The following is a 16,173-nucleotide window of genomic DNA, read 5'->3' as shown; positions in this document are numbered from 1 at the left end:
TTCTCCTGTCGTTCGAGGCAGTAAACAGGAAACCTGCTGATAATTACATGGGTTTCACCATCTCCAGGTAGGGGGCTCATTACGGTCGTGACCCTCACTAAAAGCAGTAGCAACGCCTCCGTTAGAACACGTGCTCTCCTACCTGCACCACGCCCATGCACGAATCCAGGAAGATCGAGCCCTTTGGTTCTTTGGAGATTTTCTCATCTTTGTAGAAATTGAGAATGTAGGAGCCATCACTGAGCTGGGTCAGGTGGAAGAATCGCCTCTTGAATGACTGAGGAGACAGAAGCAGAGCCAGAGAGTGAAGGACAAACATTTGTGTTGTGTTCAGAACTTACTGCTTACCAGTGAAAATTAATGGACATGGCATTTTCTCAGGGGGTTGAACTCTGATTATGAAGATTGTGGGTTCAAGGTAAACTTCAGAAACCAGAATATTAAAACCTTGGCAAGTATGTCGAGGGCAGTGGAGGGAGCCACACCGCGAGGGATCTTTACCCCTGTCCTCTCATGTGGGCACAGGCTCCCACTGTACTGTTCAAGATGGCCACTGGCCAGTAATAATCCCACAGCCAACAATGTGCACTCAAACACAGACTATCTGCTCATTCTCACAAAGCTGCTTGTGGGAGCTTGCTCTGCACGAACTGGCTGTCATTTTTACCATCAAACCGGCCACCTGACTAAGATGCCTCACTGGCTGTAAAGAGTGTTGGGACACCCTGAGGTGTCACAAGTTTCTTTTCCATCCAGGGACCCGAACACTGAAGGGAACGGTTCCCAAAGACAAACCCAGCAATGAGAGGAGAGTTTGATGTCTCTGGGCCCGAACCCAATGGGGTTCAGGTGAATGTGGAGGAACTTCAGGGAAACTCGATGGATACTGAAAAGGCTGGATAGAGTGGATGTGGAGAGCATTAGTAGGAGAGTCTAGAATTGGAGGTCTCAATCAAAGTAAAGGGACGCCCTCTAGAACAGAGACGAGGAGGAATTTCATCAGCCGGAGGGTGGTGAATTGGTGGAACTTGTTGCCACCTATGGCTGTGGGGGCCAAGTCGTTGGGTATACTTAAGGCAGATCTTGATGCGTTCTTGATTTATAAGGGGGTAAGGGTTAGAGTTGGGAGAATGGGTTGGAAAGAAGTAACCTTGGCTGAATGGCCTCATTCTATTCCTGTATTTTATGGTGCTGTGTCATCAGACTGGGCAGAATAAAGTAGTGGGCGTGCTTGAGGAAAATGGCATTCTGAAGTGCAGCACCTGACTCAGAGAGAGGTACCCAAGAAGCACACAAGTCCTGCAACCGTGTACTGACGCAGCAGCCAGCCAAGTTTAAATGCTTTGTCTCACCCCTCATTAACAATGCAGGTCAGCACCTCCAATCCTGACCGAATCCCACGGCCAAGGGAGTTGGTCATTGTCTCAGACGGAGTACACTACTCCACCCCATCCCACAGTCCAGTCCATTCCACCTCACCACACTCAAACTATTCCAAACCTCCCTCTGCACCACTCAATGCACACTCCCCCCACCGATCACCTCACACCTCTCTAATAGCCTTCTCACTATTCCACTCCCCACTCATCTATCCCCCCTCTCTTCATTCCCTTCTCCCCACAATCACATTCCACTATTTAATCCAGCCCTGTTCTGCAGGAGAACGAAGACCACAAGACATACTGAAGGAGCAGAATTAGGCCACCCAGCCCTACGAGTCTGCTCCGCCATTTCATCATGGCTGATCCATTTTCCCTCTCAGCCCCAACTGGCCGTGACGAGTACATGAGGAAGCAACAAGGAGATTTTGATACTTTGAGTGAATGGGCAAAGATGTGGCAAATGAATGATAAATGTAGGAAGGAGGGAGCTGGACACTTTGGCAGGAAAGATGAAGCTCATCACTGAAATGATGCGAGACTGCAGATTGCATTAAGTGTAGAGCTGTGTGTATAATTTGAGAGAGGTTACTCTGGCAGCAATAACTGAGAAAGGTAACATTTTGTCATTAGTTCATCCAAGAATGCACTGGAAGCAGTTCAGAGAAATTTCACTCATCTGATAACTGGACTGAGTCAGTTGTCTTTTGAGGAAAAGCTGTATAGGCTCAGCTTGCATCTGCTGCAGTGGAGAAGAGTGAGAGAGGACTTGATTTAAACATGGAAAATGCTAAGGGAGATGTACGGAATTTTATATGCTGGAATCTGGAGCAACAAGCAATTTGCTGGAGGAACTCAGTGGGTCAAGCGGAATCAGTGAAAGGAACGAAACTGTCGACATTTTGGGCCAAAACCCTGCATCAGGACTCTGACAGGATGCTGTTATGGAGGATTCCAACCCAAAGAAGGTGTGGGGTTTTGATGTGATTGATCTGGAGAGGATGTTGCATCTCCACAACCACCCAATGCTGTACAGTGAAAGAGACATTCACTGACGCAGCATCAACCTGTCCAGAATCATTCTACAGATAATGCAGCCTGACTGACGTGGTGTGGGGAATGAAACAGCCAGCACCTGCACAGTAAGCTGAAGTGATGACAACCAGTCACAGGGGAAGTATCAGAACGCTACTCCCCAACTCGTGTCGAGCTTACCGTCATCTGCACAACTGCATACGTACACAGGTGCAATGAAAAACTTGCTCGCGGCAGCATCACGGCCACACGGCATTAGAGAAACAACACTCACAGGAAAACAAGTTATCAAAAATTGCACTAGAATAGAAATTCTTGCAAAACCTACATACAGTAGTTACCAGCTAGTCAATATTTCCATGAAGCTACTCAGCTGATTTATTTAATGCTGCTTGCCAAGGTCAAATCCAGAACCATGTGAAAGGTCCATTATAACTTAGAAAGCTAAAATGTACAGATACTCCTGTGCCTAGTGTCACTTCATAGTCATAGTCATACTTTATTGATCCCAGAGGAAATTGGTTATGGACATACAATCAATCTATCTCATATATTTACATATATTTATTGTTTTTTTTATTATTATTGGACACTTATCTTATTTTGTGATTTTCTTTGGGCTGCATCGGAGCCAGAGTGACAATTATTTTGTTCTCCTTTTTACTTGTATACAGGTATTGATATTAAACAATCCTAAATTTTTGAATCTTACCCGCATGGTCACACTGATTGCACTGTTCATATTGCCCTTGTGCAGCCATCCTTGTTTTGTAATCCCTCCCTTCTGTGATCCAAGGGATGCCGTATCCTGTATCACGAAGAAGCAACTCCATCAGTACCCATTCACAATCATTTCACATACTTAAGATCTAAGGCAAGTTCCTTGTCAGTAGAATGAATGAAACACTACATTCAAAACTCCTGTAAATCCAGCTGTTAGCCTCATGCCAGAAGACAATCTTCACAATCAAACAATGAATCTCACTCAGATACAACATGAAAAGTTGGAGCTACTGAGATATGAAGTTCACCCCCACCTGCCTTATCCTAAAACCACTAAGCAGTCACTGCTAGATCCACCACGGTTACTGCCCCATTACTCCAGTCACCCTCACCCTTTTAAACCCAAGTTAAGGCTGTTATTGGAGGAGAAAGCCATCTCGGCCCATCATGGAGAAGATGGGTCTTGGGTGGTGTGGTAGAGTCGAAAAATTAGTCCTTATGACCTTGATGTGATGTGACCCTGCGTGTCCAGTAATCATTCCATGAATCGACACTGAATTGCCGATATATCCCTGCCAAGGAGTGGTGCCCAGAGCTACTCTCAGTGGTCTCGTTGGTGTGTGGTCTCACCAGGAACTTGAATAATTACCATTGCGTATTTACTTATTTAAATATTTGTCTATCTATCTATTTATTTATTGCAATACAGCACAGAATAGGCTCTTCCGTCCCTTCAAGTTAGGCTGCCCAGCAACCCCCTCCATTTAACCCTAGCCCTAATCACAGGACCATTTACATTCACCAATTAACCTCCTAACCTGTAGGTCTTTGGACTGTGGGAGGAAACCAGAACACGGGGAGAAAACCCACACATCCCATGGGGAGGATGTACAGACTCCTTACAGATGACGTTTTGGAACTGAGCTCCGGACTCTAGATGCCCTGAGCTGTAACGGTAACGGTGTTGCCCTAACCTCTACGCCACTGGGGCGCCCATGTCTGTGTCCTGATATATATAAATGGACACGTTTGATTCAAAACATACTTGTGAAACGACTGGCAAGGACTTAAAAGCACTGTCAATTCTAAGTGTTCAAATCACAAAACGTATTGAGTGGATTGCACCGAATACAGGAGGCAAAACTCAAACAGAACTAAACATTGGCACGGTAGCGCAGTGGTCAGCACAATGCTTTACAGTACCAGTGACCTGGGTTCAATTCCTGCCACCGTCTGTAAGGAGTTTCCTCCGGACGCTCCGGTTTCCTCCCACAGTCCAAAGCTGCACTCATTGGTAGGTTAACAGGTCATTGTAAATTGTCCCATGATTAGGCTCGGGTTAAATCGGGGGTTACTGTGTGGCTCAAAGGGACAGAGGGGCCTATTCCACACTGTATCTCAATAAATAAATCAAGTACACAGCCAAGGGCTGACCGCTTAAGAAATTTCCTTAACTGATTTATATTCTGCAATATGGGATCCAAAACCGTATGGAATTAAGTGGGAATTTATGAGAGTCATTTATCTTGGGCTTTCCGTAGATGTCTGAGGATCTAACAGTTAATCCCAAGGTTTTGCTCCGCTGCAGTAGCACAACCGCATCCAACAGCACAATAGGTACAGCAAGGGACGGGGCTTAGAGGGGTACAGGCCAAACGCGGGAAACTGGGACTAGCCGTGTGGAAACCGTCATCGGCATGGACTTGCGCAGGAGATCCTGGATCTCTGATGTTTTGCTCTACAACGCCAGAGCATAGTGGCACGGTAGTGTAGTGGTTAGCATAATGCTTCACGGCACCAGCAGCAAGACCGGGGTTCAATTCCCGCCGCGGTCTGTACGCTCTCCCCGTGACTGCATGGATTTTCTCTGGGCGCCCCAGTTTCCCCCCACGTTCCAAAGGCGTAGGTTTAGAGTTACTGAGTTGTGGGCTTGCTACGTTGGTGCGGAAAACATGGCAACACTTGCAGGCAGCTCAGCGCAATCCTCACTGATTTGATTCGATGCAAAAAAACACCTTTCACTCTGTTTCGTTGCACACGACAAATAAAGCTAAACTTTTATCATTTTATCTCTTCTCTTTTTTGACTTCCACAACATAATCAGAGAATCTTACAGCTCTGGAGAGATATTCAGTTCATTGGCCCTCTGATGGAGAGCTACTCAGTTCCATTCCACAGCCCCCTGCACTCGAAAGCTCAACTTTAATCCTGTTGGGAGCACAGATTCAAGGAATGATTCGTGGACACTAGGGGTTATATCGTGCCAATATCATGCTAATTTTTTAGACTCTAGACCACTTGCCCATCTGATCATATACTCCAACTTGGGTGGGGCTGGATGGTGAAGGAAAGAACATCTATGATAGGTGACTCCAGTGAGGACTGGCCCCAAGTGAGCAAGCTTGCTACCTATCGTTTCTGCTGAATGAAAGGACACAAGGCAAGGGAGAAGGTCTCTCCTCCAACTTTGTTATTCAGTAAGGTCATGGCTGATCATCAAACCCGTCCACTCAGCCTCCCGATGTCAGTAACCCTCTATTCCCGCAGCACGCAGAGTGTACTGGTGATGGAACATGTATGCCCACAACACAGAAGTCCCATCTCGGCACCAATGGCCAGGACCTTAACCCCAAATCCATGCCCACAAGGCAGAAGTCCTATCCCAAGTACATGCACTCAAGGTATAAGTCCCACCTCAGCACAAATGGTCAGGACCTTAACCAAAGTACATTTCCTCACTTCCAGAAACAAGTGACTGAACAGCTAGGACACAGCTACTCACTGAAACTAAGCAGAGCTTTAGGAATAACGGGAAGCGTAGGCTCCCAACCCAATTCACATCAGAGAGACAGTGATAATCACCTCATCTTTGTCAACATCCTCATCAACTTCAAACACGTGGACGGGAAGCTTCTCTGGCTTTGGAGCTTTGCTGTCAAGAGAGAAAAAAAAACACAAAGTTTTCGTCAAAGACTCAGACCCAGTCTGAAACATAAAGTAGCCACTGCCTGAAAGAAACTGCATTTCTATAGCACCTTTCATGATGGGGTGTCATTGCAGGTGCTTGGTAACCAAAACAGCATTCTTAAGGCAATGTGCAGAACAAGACCACAAATATGCAAAAAAAAATGGAATTGAGGGGTGACCCTTTACAACAAAGGTAAGGAGGATTTCTTTTTTTAGCCAGAGAGTGGTGAATCTGTGGAATGCTCTGCCATAGACTGCGGTGGAGGCTAAGTCCGTGCATATATTTAAGGCATAAGTTGATCATTTCCTGATCAGTCAGGGCATCAAAGGATATGGCGAGAAGGGAGGTGTATGGGGTTGAGTGGGATCCGGGATCAGCCATGATGGAATGGCAGAGCAGACTCAATGGGCTGAATGGCCTAATTCTGCTCCCATGTCTTATGGTCTGATGGTTCCCACAAACTAGTTAATAAGGAATCATCTAGTATCACTAACATCGTGGAATATCCAAAAGGTGTTGCAAGGAAGCATTAGAACAAAATAAATACGTGACACCAGACTGGGATGAGTGGCCAGAAGCCTGGTTTTAAGGAATGGCTTAACAAGGCAGGCAAAGTGGATTATAGAACTTGGAGCCCAGGCAGCTGATGGAACTGTTGCCAGTAGGGGAAATTAAATTCAGGATATGCAAAGAGTCAACCGCGTTTAAAACCAGAGAAAGATACAGCACCAAAACACCATGAAAAGTTTGAAGCACTGAGGCCAAGACTCTGGAACTTCAAACTGTCAGGTCCGAGGAAATCAGAAATGAAAGCAGAAATTGCTGTTGTGAGCAGGTCAGGAGGCATTAGGAGAGAGAAACAGAGTCACTGATTCAGGACTGTGTCTGGGACTGATTTTTTAATTCAGTACGATACATAAATGGAAGTCAAGGCAGGATCAGTGAGACAAGGGGAACAATGGCAGCTGGGTTTCAGATGAGAAGAAGCACAGATAAAGAGAAAGAAGGGCAACAAAGATAGCTCAAGAAGAGCTGTACCTGGAGGTGCCAGAAGTGCAGAGGAAGGTTTCAGCAGTGGATTAGGTGACATAGGAATGGAAATGGACGACAATACCAAGAACTGGAATTGGATTTGATTTATTATTTTCCCATCTACCGAGATAGAGTGAAAAAATTTATCTTGCATACCGTTCACACAGATCGAATCATTAAACAGAGCATTGAGATAGAACAAGGTAAATCAATAACAATGCAGAATGAAGTGTAAAAGCTACAGACAGCTAAAAACGGTCACATTCAGCGCCAGATATGGGAATATTGAACAAAACTCTGCAAATTAACGGCATTCGTTCTTCAATAATTCAGTGTAATAGTAACACACATGAAATTGAAACAGAATTGCATTTGCTCTGCTAATCAATGAGATGGTGGTTGCCATCCTGTAGGTTTAATTGTCATTCAGCCATACACGGATATCCATAAATACAACCCAAAGAAAAGCATTACTCCACGGTCAAGATGCAAAAGACAGTACCAACAGTCATACACAGCACAAGACATATATCACACACATAAGATATCAGTAAAATACAGTCACATAAAAAATAGGTATAGTCCAAGATCCTGACTCCGTGAATGGTCAAACACGCTATGGCTTGTCCTTTGCCGAGGGAACACCTGGGTGCAGCACTGACTCCAGCCTGGATGCTGCCCCAACTTTCAATGACACATTATCCCAAAAATTACACCCCCCCCCACCCCATCGGTGTTCGGGAACTATGCATCCACAAAATCGACAAGGCACTAGGGTGATAAACTTGTTACAACCACTAGTTGCAGCTCTGAAGACAGGAAATTACTTTTCGACTGGAAAGGTTTCACTTCACAGGAGAGGCAGTGCATCAGGAAGAAAACAACCCACTCACTTTGGCAGCTTCCTGAAGTCCCCTGAGTAGTCCTCATATCTGTAGTGTATGAGATGCCAGTCAGAGTCGTAGGTCTTGATACACTGCAAGGAAAGAGGAAAGTAATGGTGAGCATTGCACGGTACTTACAGACCATTCAGCCCTATTCCCATCCTTCCACCACAGCCACCCAGTTTACCCCTCTTCTTAAACCACGTACTTCAACAAGCATGGAACTTGTTCAGGAGCATCACAGTAAGGATGCGAAGGCTTTGGAGAGGGTGCAGAACGGGTTTACCAGGTTGCTGCCTGCAATGGAGAGCATGGGCCACATAGGAGAGATTTGGCAAAATTGGGTTGTTTTCTCTAGCATGGCAGAACCTGAGAGGAGACCTGATAAAAGGTGATCGATAAGGTAATCAGCCAGTATTTTCACCCCAGCGAAATAATGTTTAATATCAGAGGACATGCATATACAGTGAGTGAGTGAGTGGGAGTGGGAGAGAGTGGGAGCGAGTGAGCAAGTGAGTGAGTGAGTGAGTGAGTGACAGAGAGAGAGAGAGAGAGAAAGAAAGAAATCGATCAAAGCAGATGTGTAGGCCATGTTTTGTTTTCACACAGAGACAGGTTGGGGTGTGGAATGGGTGCTAGACATGCTATAGACATTTGAAAGACTCTTAGATAGGCACATGAACATGCTGAGAGTGGAGGGATGGTCGTGGACCAAAGGCAACAGAAAATGGTGGACATAGCCCAGTCTTCAACAGGAAAAGACTTCTCCACCAGAGTACATTTACATAGACAGCACTGCCGCAAGTACATGGACAGGAACAGTTAGAGGGATGTGGACCAAATGTGAGCAAATGGGACTAGTGTAGATAGGATCAGCGTAGATTAGATGGGCCGAAGGGCCTGTTTCTCTCTTGCACTATTCTGTGACTCCACGTTTCAAAGTGAACCAGACGGGTTTTACTAAACTATGGTTTTCATTTTCTTTTGCTGATGTTTCCCGACATTTGCTTTTTATTCCTGATTTATTTAATTATGTCAATTTAAACTCCTTGCGGTGACTCATCTCAAGAAATGAGCCTACGGAATAATACCGCATGGCCCCCAAGCGTTTACCACTTACAGGTTATATAAAGGCATCAGAAGTTCAGGTTCACTGGGATGGGAACAAGTCTGCAGACCAGCAGACCAGGAATACAACCACTTTGGTTCCACGCTTGAAATGTCAATTCATTAGTGTGGTTCAGTGGAGTGTCTCAGGTTCTGAATTCCAGTATCATTTCACGCAAACTTTTGAGGTTAATACTGAGAGAGTGTTGCACCAATGGAAATGCTGTCTTTAGGCTGAGACCTTAGACCAATGGCTCTCTGCTCTGGGAAAAAAAATCCTGCATTACTATTTCAAAGAACTGTCTGGATGGTAGTTAACAGAGAGTGATGATTGACAGATAGTTCTCAGAGTGGAGGTCTATGTCTAGTGGTATGTGCCAGGGCACAGATGTGGGACCACTGTCACTGATCATCCATATCAACAATTTGGATTAGAACATACGAGATTAATGGGTTTGCAGGTGACAACAAAATAGCTGGCATTGTTGAGAATGGAGAGAACAATCCAGAATTACCGTGGGATTTTGATCAACTGGGTAGATAGGCTGAGGAATGGCAAATGGAATTTAATTCAGTTAAGTGCAAAGTGTTTACATTTTGAAAAGATAAATCAAAGAGCACAGAACAGTACTACACCGTATCGGCCCTGTGGCCCACAACGTGCTGACCTTTTAACCTACTCTAAGATCAATCTAATCCTTCCCTCTCTCATACCCCTTCATTTTCCCTTCATCCACGTGCTTTCTTCCATCCAAGACAGGTAAGACTTATACACTGAACAGAAGGGCCCTGGGTACTGTTGAAGAACAGGTACATTGCTCCCTTAAAATGGTTATAGGTAGATAGAGCAATGAAGAAGGCTTTCGGCATGCTTGTGTTCATCAATGGGGCACTGAATACAGAAGTCAGAAGATTATACAGTCATTTGCAAGGCATTGGCAAGGCTGCACCTGGGAATACTGTGTTCAGTTTTGGTCACCCTGTTTAGGAAGGGTGTGATTAAAATAGAAAGAATGAAAAAAAAGATTTACAAGGATTCTGCCAGGACTTGAGGGAATAAATTATAGGGAGATGCTCGACAGGTTGGGGCTATATTCCTTGGGAGGAATTCCGTAGGAGGCTGAAGGATGAAGGATGACCTCATAGAGGTATTTAAAATCGTAAGCATAAATAAGATAAGCAATCATTTTGTTCAAGGTTAGGGAATTGAAAACAAGGTTAATATTCTAACACTTGTAAGGTTAGAAGTGAAAGGTTTAGTCAGAACCCAAGGGGCAACTTTTACATAGCCAGAGATAAGGATATGGAACACATTTAAATGCAATACATTTAATATGCAATTAATATGCAATACATTTAAAGCTGCCAGAGGAAGTGGTTGAGGCAGGCACATTGGAGACATTTAAGATGTGGTAAGTAATTATAGGAATGGGTCAAATGTTGGGTAATGGGATTATTCATCTGGGTCAGCATGGACACACATAGGCTCAAGGGCCTTTTCCTGTGCTGTCTAACTCTATGACTCTAACAGAAAAAGGAATATGTCCAGAGTAGGGCCAAGAGTCGACTCTTGATGGACATTAAGGTTTGAGTTAGAATGGACAGTTCTGAAACAGATGGTCTTATCCTGAACACGTACTCATTTTGAGACCTTGCCCTGCACGGATTGGCTTCTGCACTTCCTACTTTCCAAGAGCATGTGGTTACAGCACACTTTGCGAGGTTCTGGCAAGGCAGGCTCAGAAATGCAAATCTCTCTTTCAGAGCCTGTACAGTGCATCCAATTAGTGCAATAAACCACAGTCCAAAAAGTGTCTCCACCTGCCAGATCCAAACTTGGAAATGCCTGTGGACTGACTGACTGATTTCCACAGCAAATACAGGGGGCAGTGAGGGAAGGATCCTGCTGGAGAAAGTTGCTGTTCACCTCAAAAAGGCTCAGTAAATAACAGGAAGCCACCCAAACAGCAACCTTTGATCCTGGTCCAGATATCCTCTGTGGTAAGTCAGTAACCACAGTTTGTGGTAGCAATACATTTAAAGATGTTTAATATCATTGACTGAACGATACAAGTGGTTGAATTTAAAGCTCTGTGAAGTCAAGACTAACGTGCTGTTAACACACCAGAATGCTGAAGCTTTCCACCATCCAGCCAAGCAGGGGATCAGTATAGATCTGAAGTGGGCCTGAGTGAAAATGAAGGTAGGTGGAATGAACTGATGCACATCGGCTGTGAACTATGCTTGTCCACATCCTTGGGGATTTTAGGGTGGGCCCTTCAACCACTAAAAGGCCCACATTCCCACTGTTGGTTCCCTGACATGTCCATCATTGTGATACTCTTACCTCAAAGACAGCAACCTGCCTTCCCGTATCTATTCATCAGCTCAATGTCAAACAGCTCCTGACTTCCCAAACCCAAATGAAGAAGCAAAAGCATTGCAAAAAGGTTTATTGTTTTAATGCGCGTGCGTAATTCTCAATGCAATGTTCTGGATATGAATTTTCAGTTCCTGGGAAGCTGAAAGCCGTTGCTGCCTGTGTGTTTATTATTTATTGAGATACAGCCCTTCAAGCTGCACTGACCAGTAACTCCTAATCTAACCCTAGCCCGAGCCTAATTATAGAACAATTTACAATGAACAATTAACCCAGCAACTGGTACGTCGTTGGACTGTGGGAGGAAACCGGAGCACCCGGAGAAAACCCACACGATCACAGGGAGAACATACAAACTCCTTACAGACAGTGGCAGGAATTGAACCTGGGTCCCTGGTACTGTAAAGCGTTGTGCTAACCATTACACTACTGTGCCACCCCAATACTGGGATGGTGGAAGAAGGTAACATGTGCTTGATGATTCACAGAAACCTTGCTGGCCATCAAGCACTCAAGGTACCATTTACAAACTGCACTGCAGTTCAGGCAGCGTTCTTTAAAAGTCTATTACTTTAGGTCGGATGGTTAATAAAATGTTAGTCATCCAGATGAAGACATTTATTTCCACATGTGTGCGCGTGCATCTATTTGGTTAAGAGTGTGCTCACATCTGATTTAAAGGGGATCTGAAGGACAAATTTCCATACTGCTTTCGAAGTGGCAAAGGCGGCTACAGCTACAAGGCTCAAAAGACACAGACAGGTTCGTGAATAGGAAAAGTTCATCGGGATATGGGCCAAATGCAGAGTAGTTGGGGGCCAGCTTCAGTCGGCCTCTTGGTTGGCATGGACAAATTGGGCTGAAGGGCCTGTTTCTGTGTTGTATAACTCGAAGATACTGTAAGTCCAAACTACAATCTACTAATGCTAACACAAGTACAACCGCTTGGATATTGTGCTTGACTGCAGAACACCGCGGACTGAGGTACATCTAGGACAATAAGGATCGCCGCTTCATTGTTGTAGGGGTGTAAGTATTGTGTGGTGAAGGGCCACCTGATGCTGCGCATTAGTGAAAATTTATCATAGTCAGATCATAGAGAGGTACAGTAAGGAAAAAGGCACTTCAGCCCACCAAGTCTGTGCTGGCCATCAAGCACCCACTGTGTGTACCATTTACAAAATCCACTGTGGTAATTTGCCCATCCACACTGACATTATTTCCCAAAGCTGTTACCTAGGGCAGCAGGTGCAGGGGACTACCACCTGCAAGTCAATGGCCATCCCAATGTGGAAGTACATCAGTGGCCCCACATCACTGGTGGGTCCAATTTCTGGAACTCCCTCTCCAACATAACGGGGCAGCACCTTCATCAACAGAGAAGCACCAGATCAAGGTGGTGGTTCAGGCCCAAGGGCTTTTTAGAGATGGGCAATAAATCTTGGCCATGTTAGTAACGTCCATAAGCCATCATGTTCTAGAGCATTTGAATCAGAAAATTTCAAGCAGCTGTTTAAGCCAAGGTATTAATTATACATGACAACGATCTACTTCAGTAAGACCAAGTAATTTGCAGAGTTCATGAAGAATAATGGAGAAAGATTGTTATCTCGGCAAGCAACTCCAGAAGTACAGGAATAAGCACTCAATACATCAGGCAAACCAACCTCTCCTCCATGGACTCTTTTAACTCTTCCCACTGCCTCCATAATCAAGCAGCCAGCATAATTAAAGACACTCTCTCTTTCCCCTGCTCAATCAGGTTGAAGATACAAAAAACCTGAAAGTACGTATCGCCAGGCTGAAGGACAGGTTCTACCCCACTGCTGTAAGACTACTAAATGGTTCCCTGGTTCTCGACCTCATGATCTACCTTGTTATGGCTTTGTGCCTTATTGTCTACCTGCAGAGCACTTTCTCTGTAGCTGTTGCACTTAATTCTGCATTCTGTTATCATTTTATTTTGTTCTACTTCAGTGTACTGTTGTGATGAATCCATCTATGTGAACAGTATGCAAGCCAAGCTTTTCACGATACCTCAGTTCACCTAACAATATTTAACCAATTTCCTAGTTTACAAAGCAATGACATCATAACTAAGGCATGACCACTGGACTGTAGTCTCTCACAAAATTAGAAGTGACTTTAATTTTAAACGTACAACAGAACACCATCTCTTTCCACCCCTCTTCCTCTTGTGTTTATCCAGTTTCTCCATCCTCCACCTCAACTCCTCCCAGTGGGAGAGGATTCCACATTCTCCTCACTCTACAGGAAAACAGTTCTCTCCTGAATTACCTGCTGGATTTATTGTTCACATCGTAGGATTACTGTACTTTGACCCCAACAAGGAACTCTGAACACTTGCAGCATCTGTTGCCAATTACCCCAGAACTACAGCAAGTACAGTATGACGTAACTGCTCCTCTTCAACCAAAATTCTCCGGAGTAGTACCAGCCCTTACTGTCAATCAAAGACAATTTAACACAATGCTATGATATTTTGACATCTAATGTTTAAACACTGAGTTCCCATTCAACAGCTCGACATTGGTGTTTGCTTGGGCACAATATGGGATCATGCCAACATGGTTGAATTAAACTGCTCCCAAAAGGAAGGAAAAGAAAATGGCAGCCAGACAACTATCAAATGAATCTGGGTAGGTTTTCTTCTCTCTCTCTCTCAGTATGTTCAGCTGCCACAATCTGTGGCTCTTGAACTCTGTCTCAATCTCGCTGCCTCCCTCCCACCCTGCCCCCTGACTTCTTTGACCAATGCTTTTCATGTGGGAGTGGGCTTTGCTGGCAAAGCCGGTCCTGTCTGCTCTGAACTACCAGGCAAAGGATGGCTGAGCGAAAGGATACTTGAGCACCAGATGGGCCTTTGCAACAATCCATTAGCTTTAGGGTCACCATTGCTGGGAATGACCTTTAATTCAAGATTTATTCTATTAGTGCAGTATAACATTTTCCAGCTGCTGGGGTGGATTTTGAACTTTTGTCTCTGGATCAAACGTTCTGGCTTCCGAATGCTTGCCTACTAACTTAACTTGCAGTACTGCACTAATATACCCTCATGTGGCTTGGGTCAGACTTTTTTCCCCCATCACTTCTGTCAATTTATTTGAGACACTTCAGAATCAGAATCAGGGGAACACACACCAGTCCTCTTCGAGGGGTCAGAAGCAGAAAGAATGAGCAATTTCAAATTCCTGCATGTCAATATCTCTGAGGATTTATCCTGGGCCCAACATATCAATGTAGATACAAACAAGGAATGACAGCGGCTATATTTCATTCTGAGTTTGAGGAGACGGTACGTCACCAAAGACTCTCAAAGGTTTCTACAGATATACTATGGACAGCATTCTAACTGGCTGCATCACCGTCTGCCTATTGCACAGGATCTAAGCTGCAGAGAGCTGTAAACTTAGTCAGTGCCATCATGGCCACTAGTCTCCGTCGTATCCAGGGCATCTTCAAGGAAAAATGCCTCAAAAAAAAAGGCAGTATCCACCACTAAGGACCCCCATTACCAAGGGGTCATTACTCATTGCTACCATCAGGAAGGAGGTACAGGAGCCTGAAGGCACACACTCAACAATTCAGGTACAGCTTCTTCCTCTTTGCCATCCGATTTCTGAAAGGACATTGAACCCGTGAACATTACCTCACTACTTTTTTATTTTTATATTTGCACTGCTTATTTAATTTAACTAATATAAATCTATATATTTCCTTTAATTTACTGTCTTTATTCCTATGTATTGCAATGTACCGCTGCTGCCAATACAACATGTTGGTGATATTAAACCTGATGCTGATACATAAGAGGCAGGGATAGAACGAACTGTTTTTCCCAGGGTTGGGGAATTAAGAACTAATTTGTTATGTGCCGTGTCATATGATGTAGGCAATCATGATTTTTCCACAACCATGATTGTTCCTGGCAAATTTTTCCACAGAAGTGGTTTGCCATTGCCTTCTACTGGGCAGTGTCTTTACAAGATGGGTGACCCCAGCCATTATCAGAGATTGTCTGCCTGGTGTCAGTGGTCGCATAACCAGGACTTGTGATATGCACCAGTTGCTCATACGACCATCCACCACCGTCTCCCATGGCTTCACGTGACCCTGATTGGGGGGCTAAGCAGATGCTACACCTTGCCCAAGGGTAACCTGCAGGCTAGCGGTGGGAAGGAGCGCCTTACACCTCCTTAGGTAGAGACATATCTTTACCCGGCCACCCAACAAGAACCAGAGGTCATAGGTTTAAGGAGAGAAGATAGAACACAGAAACCAACAGCACATTATAGGCCTTTCGCCCCTCAACGATGGGCCGACAGTGTACCTTACTCTGCCTAGAATTACCCTACCGCATAGCCCTCTATTTTTCTAAGCTCCATGTACCTATGTTAGAGTTTCTTAAATGACCCTATCGTATGGATTGCTGGCAGCGCATTCCACACACCCACCATTCTCTGCATGAAAAACTTACCCCTGACATCCCCCTCGTACCTACTTCCAAGCACCTAAAAACTACGCCCCTTCCTGTTAGCCATTTCAGTTCTGGGAAAAAGCCTCTGGCTATCCACATGATCAGTGCCCCTCATTATCTTATACACCTCTATCAGGTCATCTCTCACCCTCCGTCACTCCAAGGAG

At 44.8% G+C, this 16,173-nt stretch overlaps 1 protein-coding gene across 7 annotated transcripts in view; it reads right to left on the bottom strand.

Annotated features, from left to right (window-relative positions):
* Positions 1-16,173, bottom strand: part of LOC134346774 (dedicator of cytokinesis protein 9-like) — a 365,134-nt gene that overhangs the window by 151,652 nt on the left and 197,309 nt on the right. For all 7 annotated transcript variants that reach the window (XM_063048402.1, XM_063048406.1, XM_063048404.1 and 4 more), the window contains exons 4-7: positions 8,031-8,113; positions 6,000-6,069; positions 3,127-3,222; positions 143-277 (exon numbers count right to left, since the gene is read on the bottom strand). In XM_063048402.1, coding sequence (XP_062904472.1) covers positions 143-277; positions 3,127-3,222; positions 6,000-6,069; positions 8,031-8,113 — 384 coding nt within the window. The remainder of the gene's footprint in view (positions 1-142; positions 278-3,126; positions 3,223-5,999; positions 6,070-8,030; positions 8,114-16,173) is intronic.

This window comes from Mobula hypostoma, chromosome 5 (genome assembly GCF_963921235.1).
Source record: "Mobula hypostoma chromosome 5, sMobHyp1.1, whole genome shotgun sequence".
Classification (NCBI taxonomy): Eukaryota; Metazoa; Chordata; class Chondrichthyes; order Myliobatiformes; family Myliobatidae; genus Mobula; species Mobula hypostoma.
Note: the sequence above shows the minus strand (reverse complement) of the source record. Positions and strands in the feature narration are given on the sequence as shown.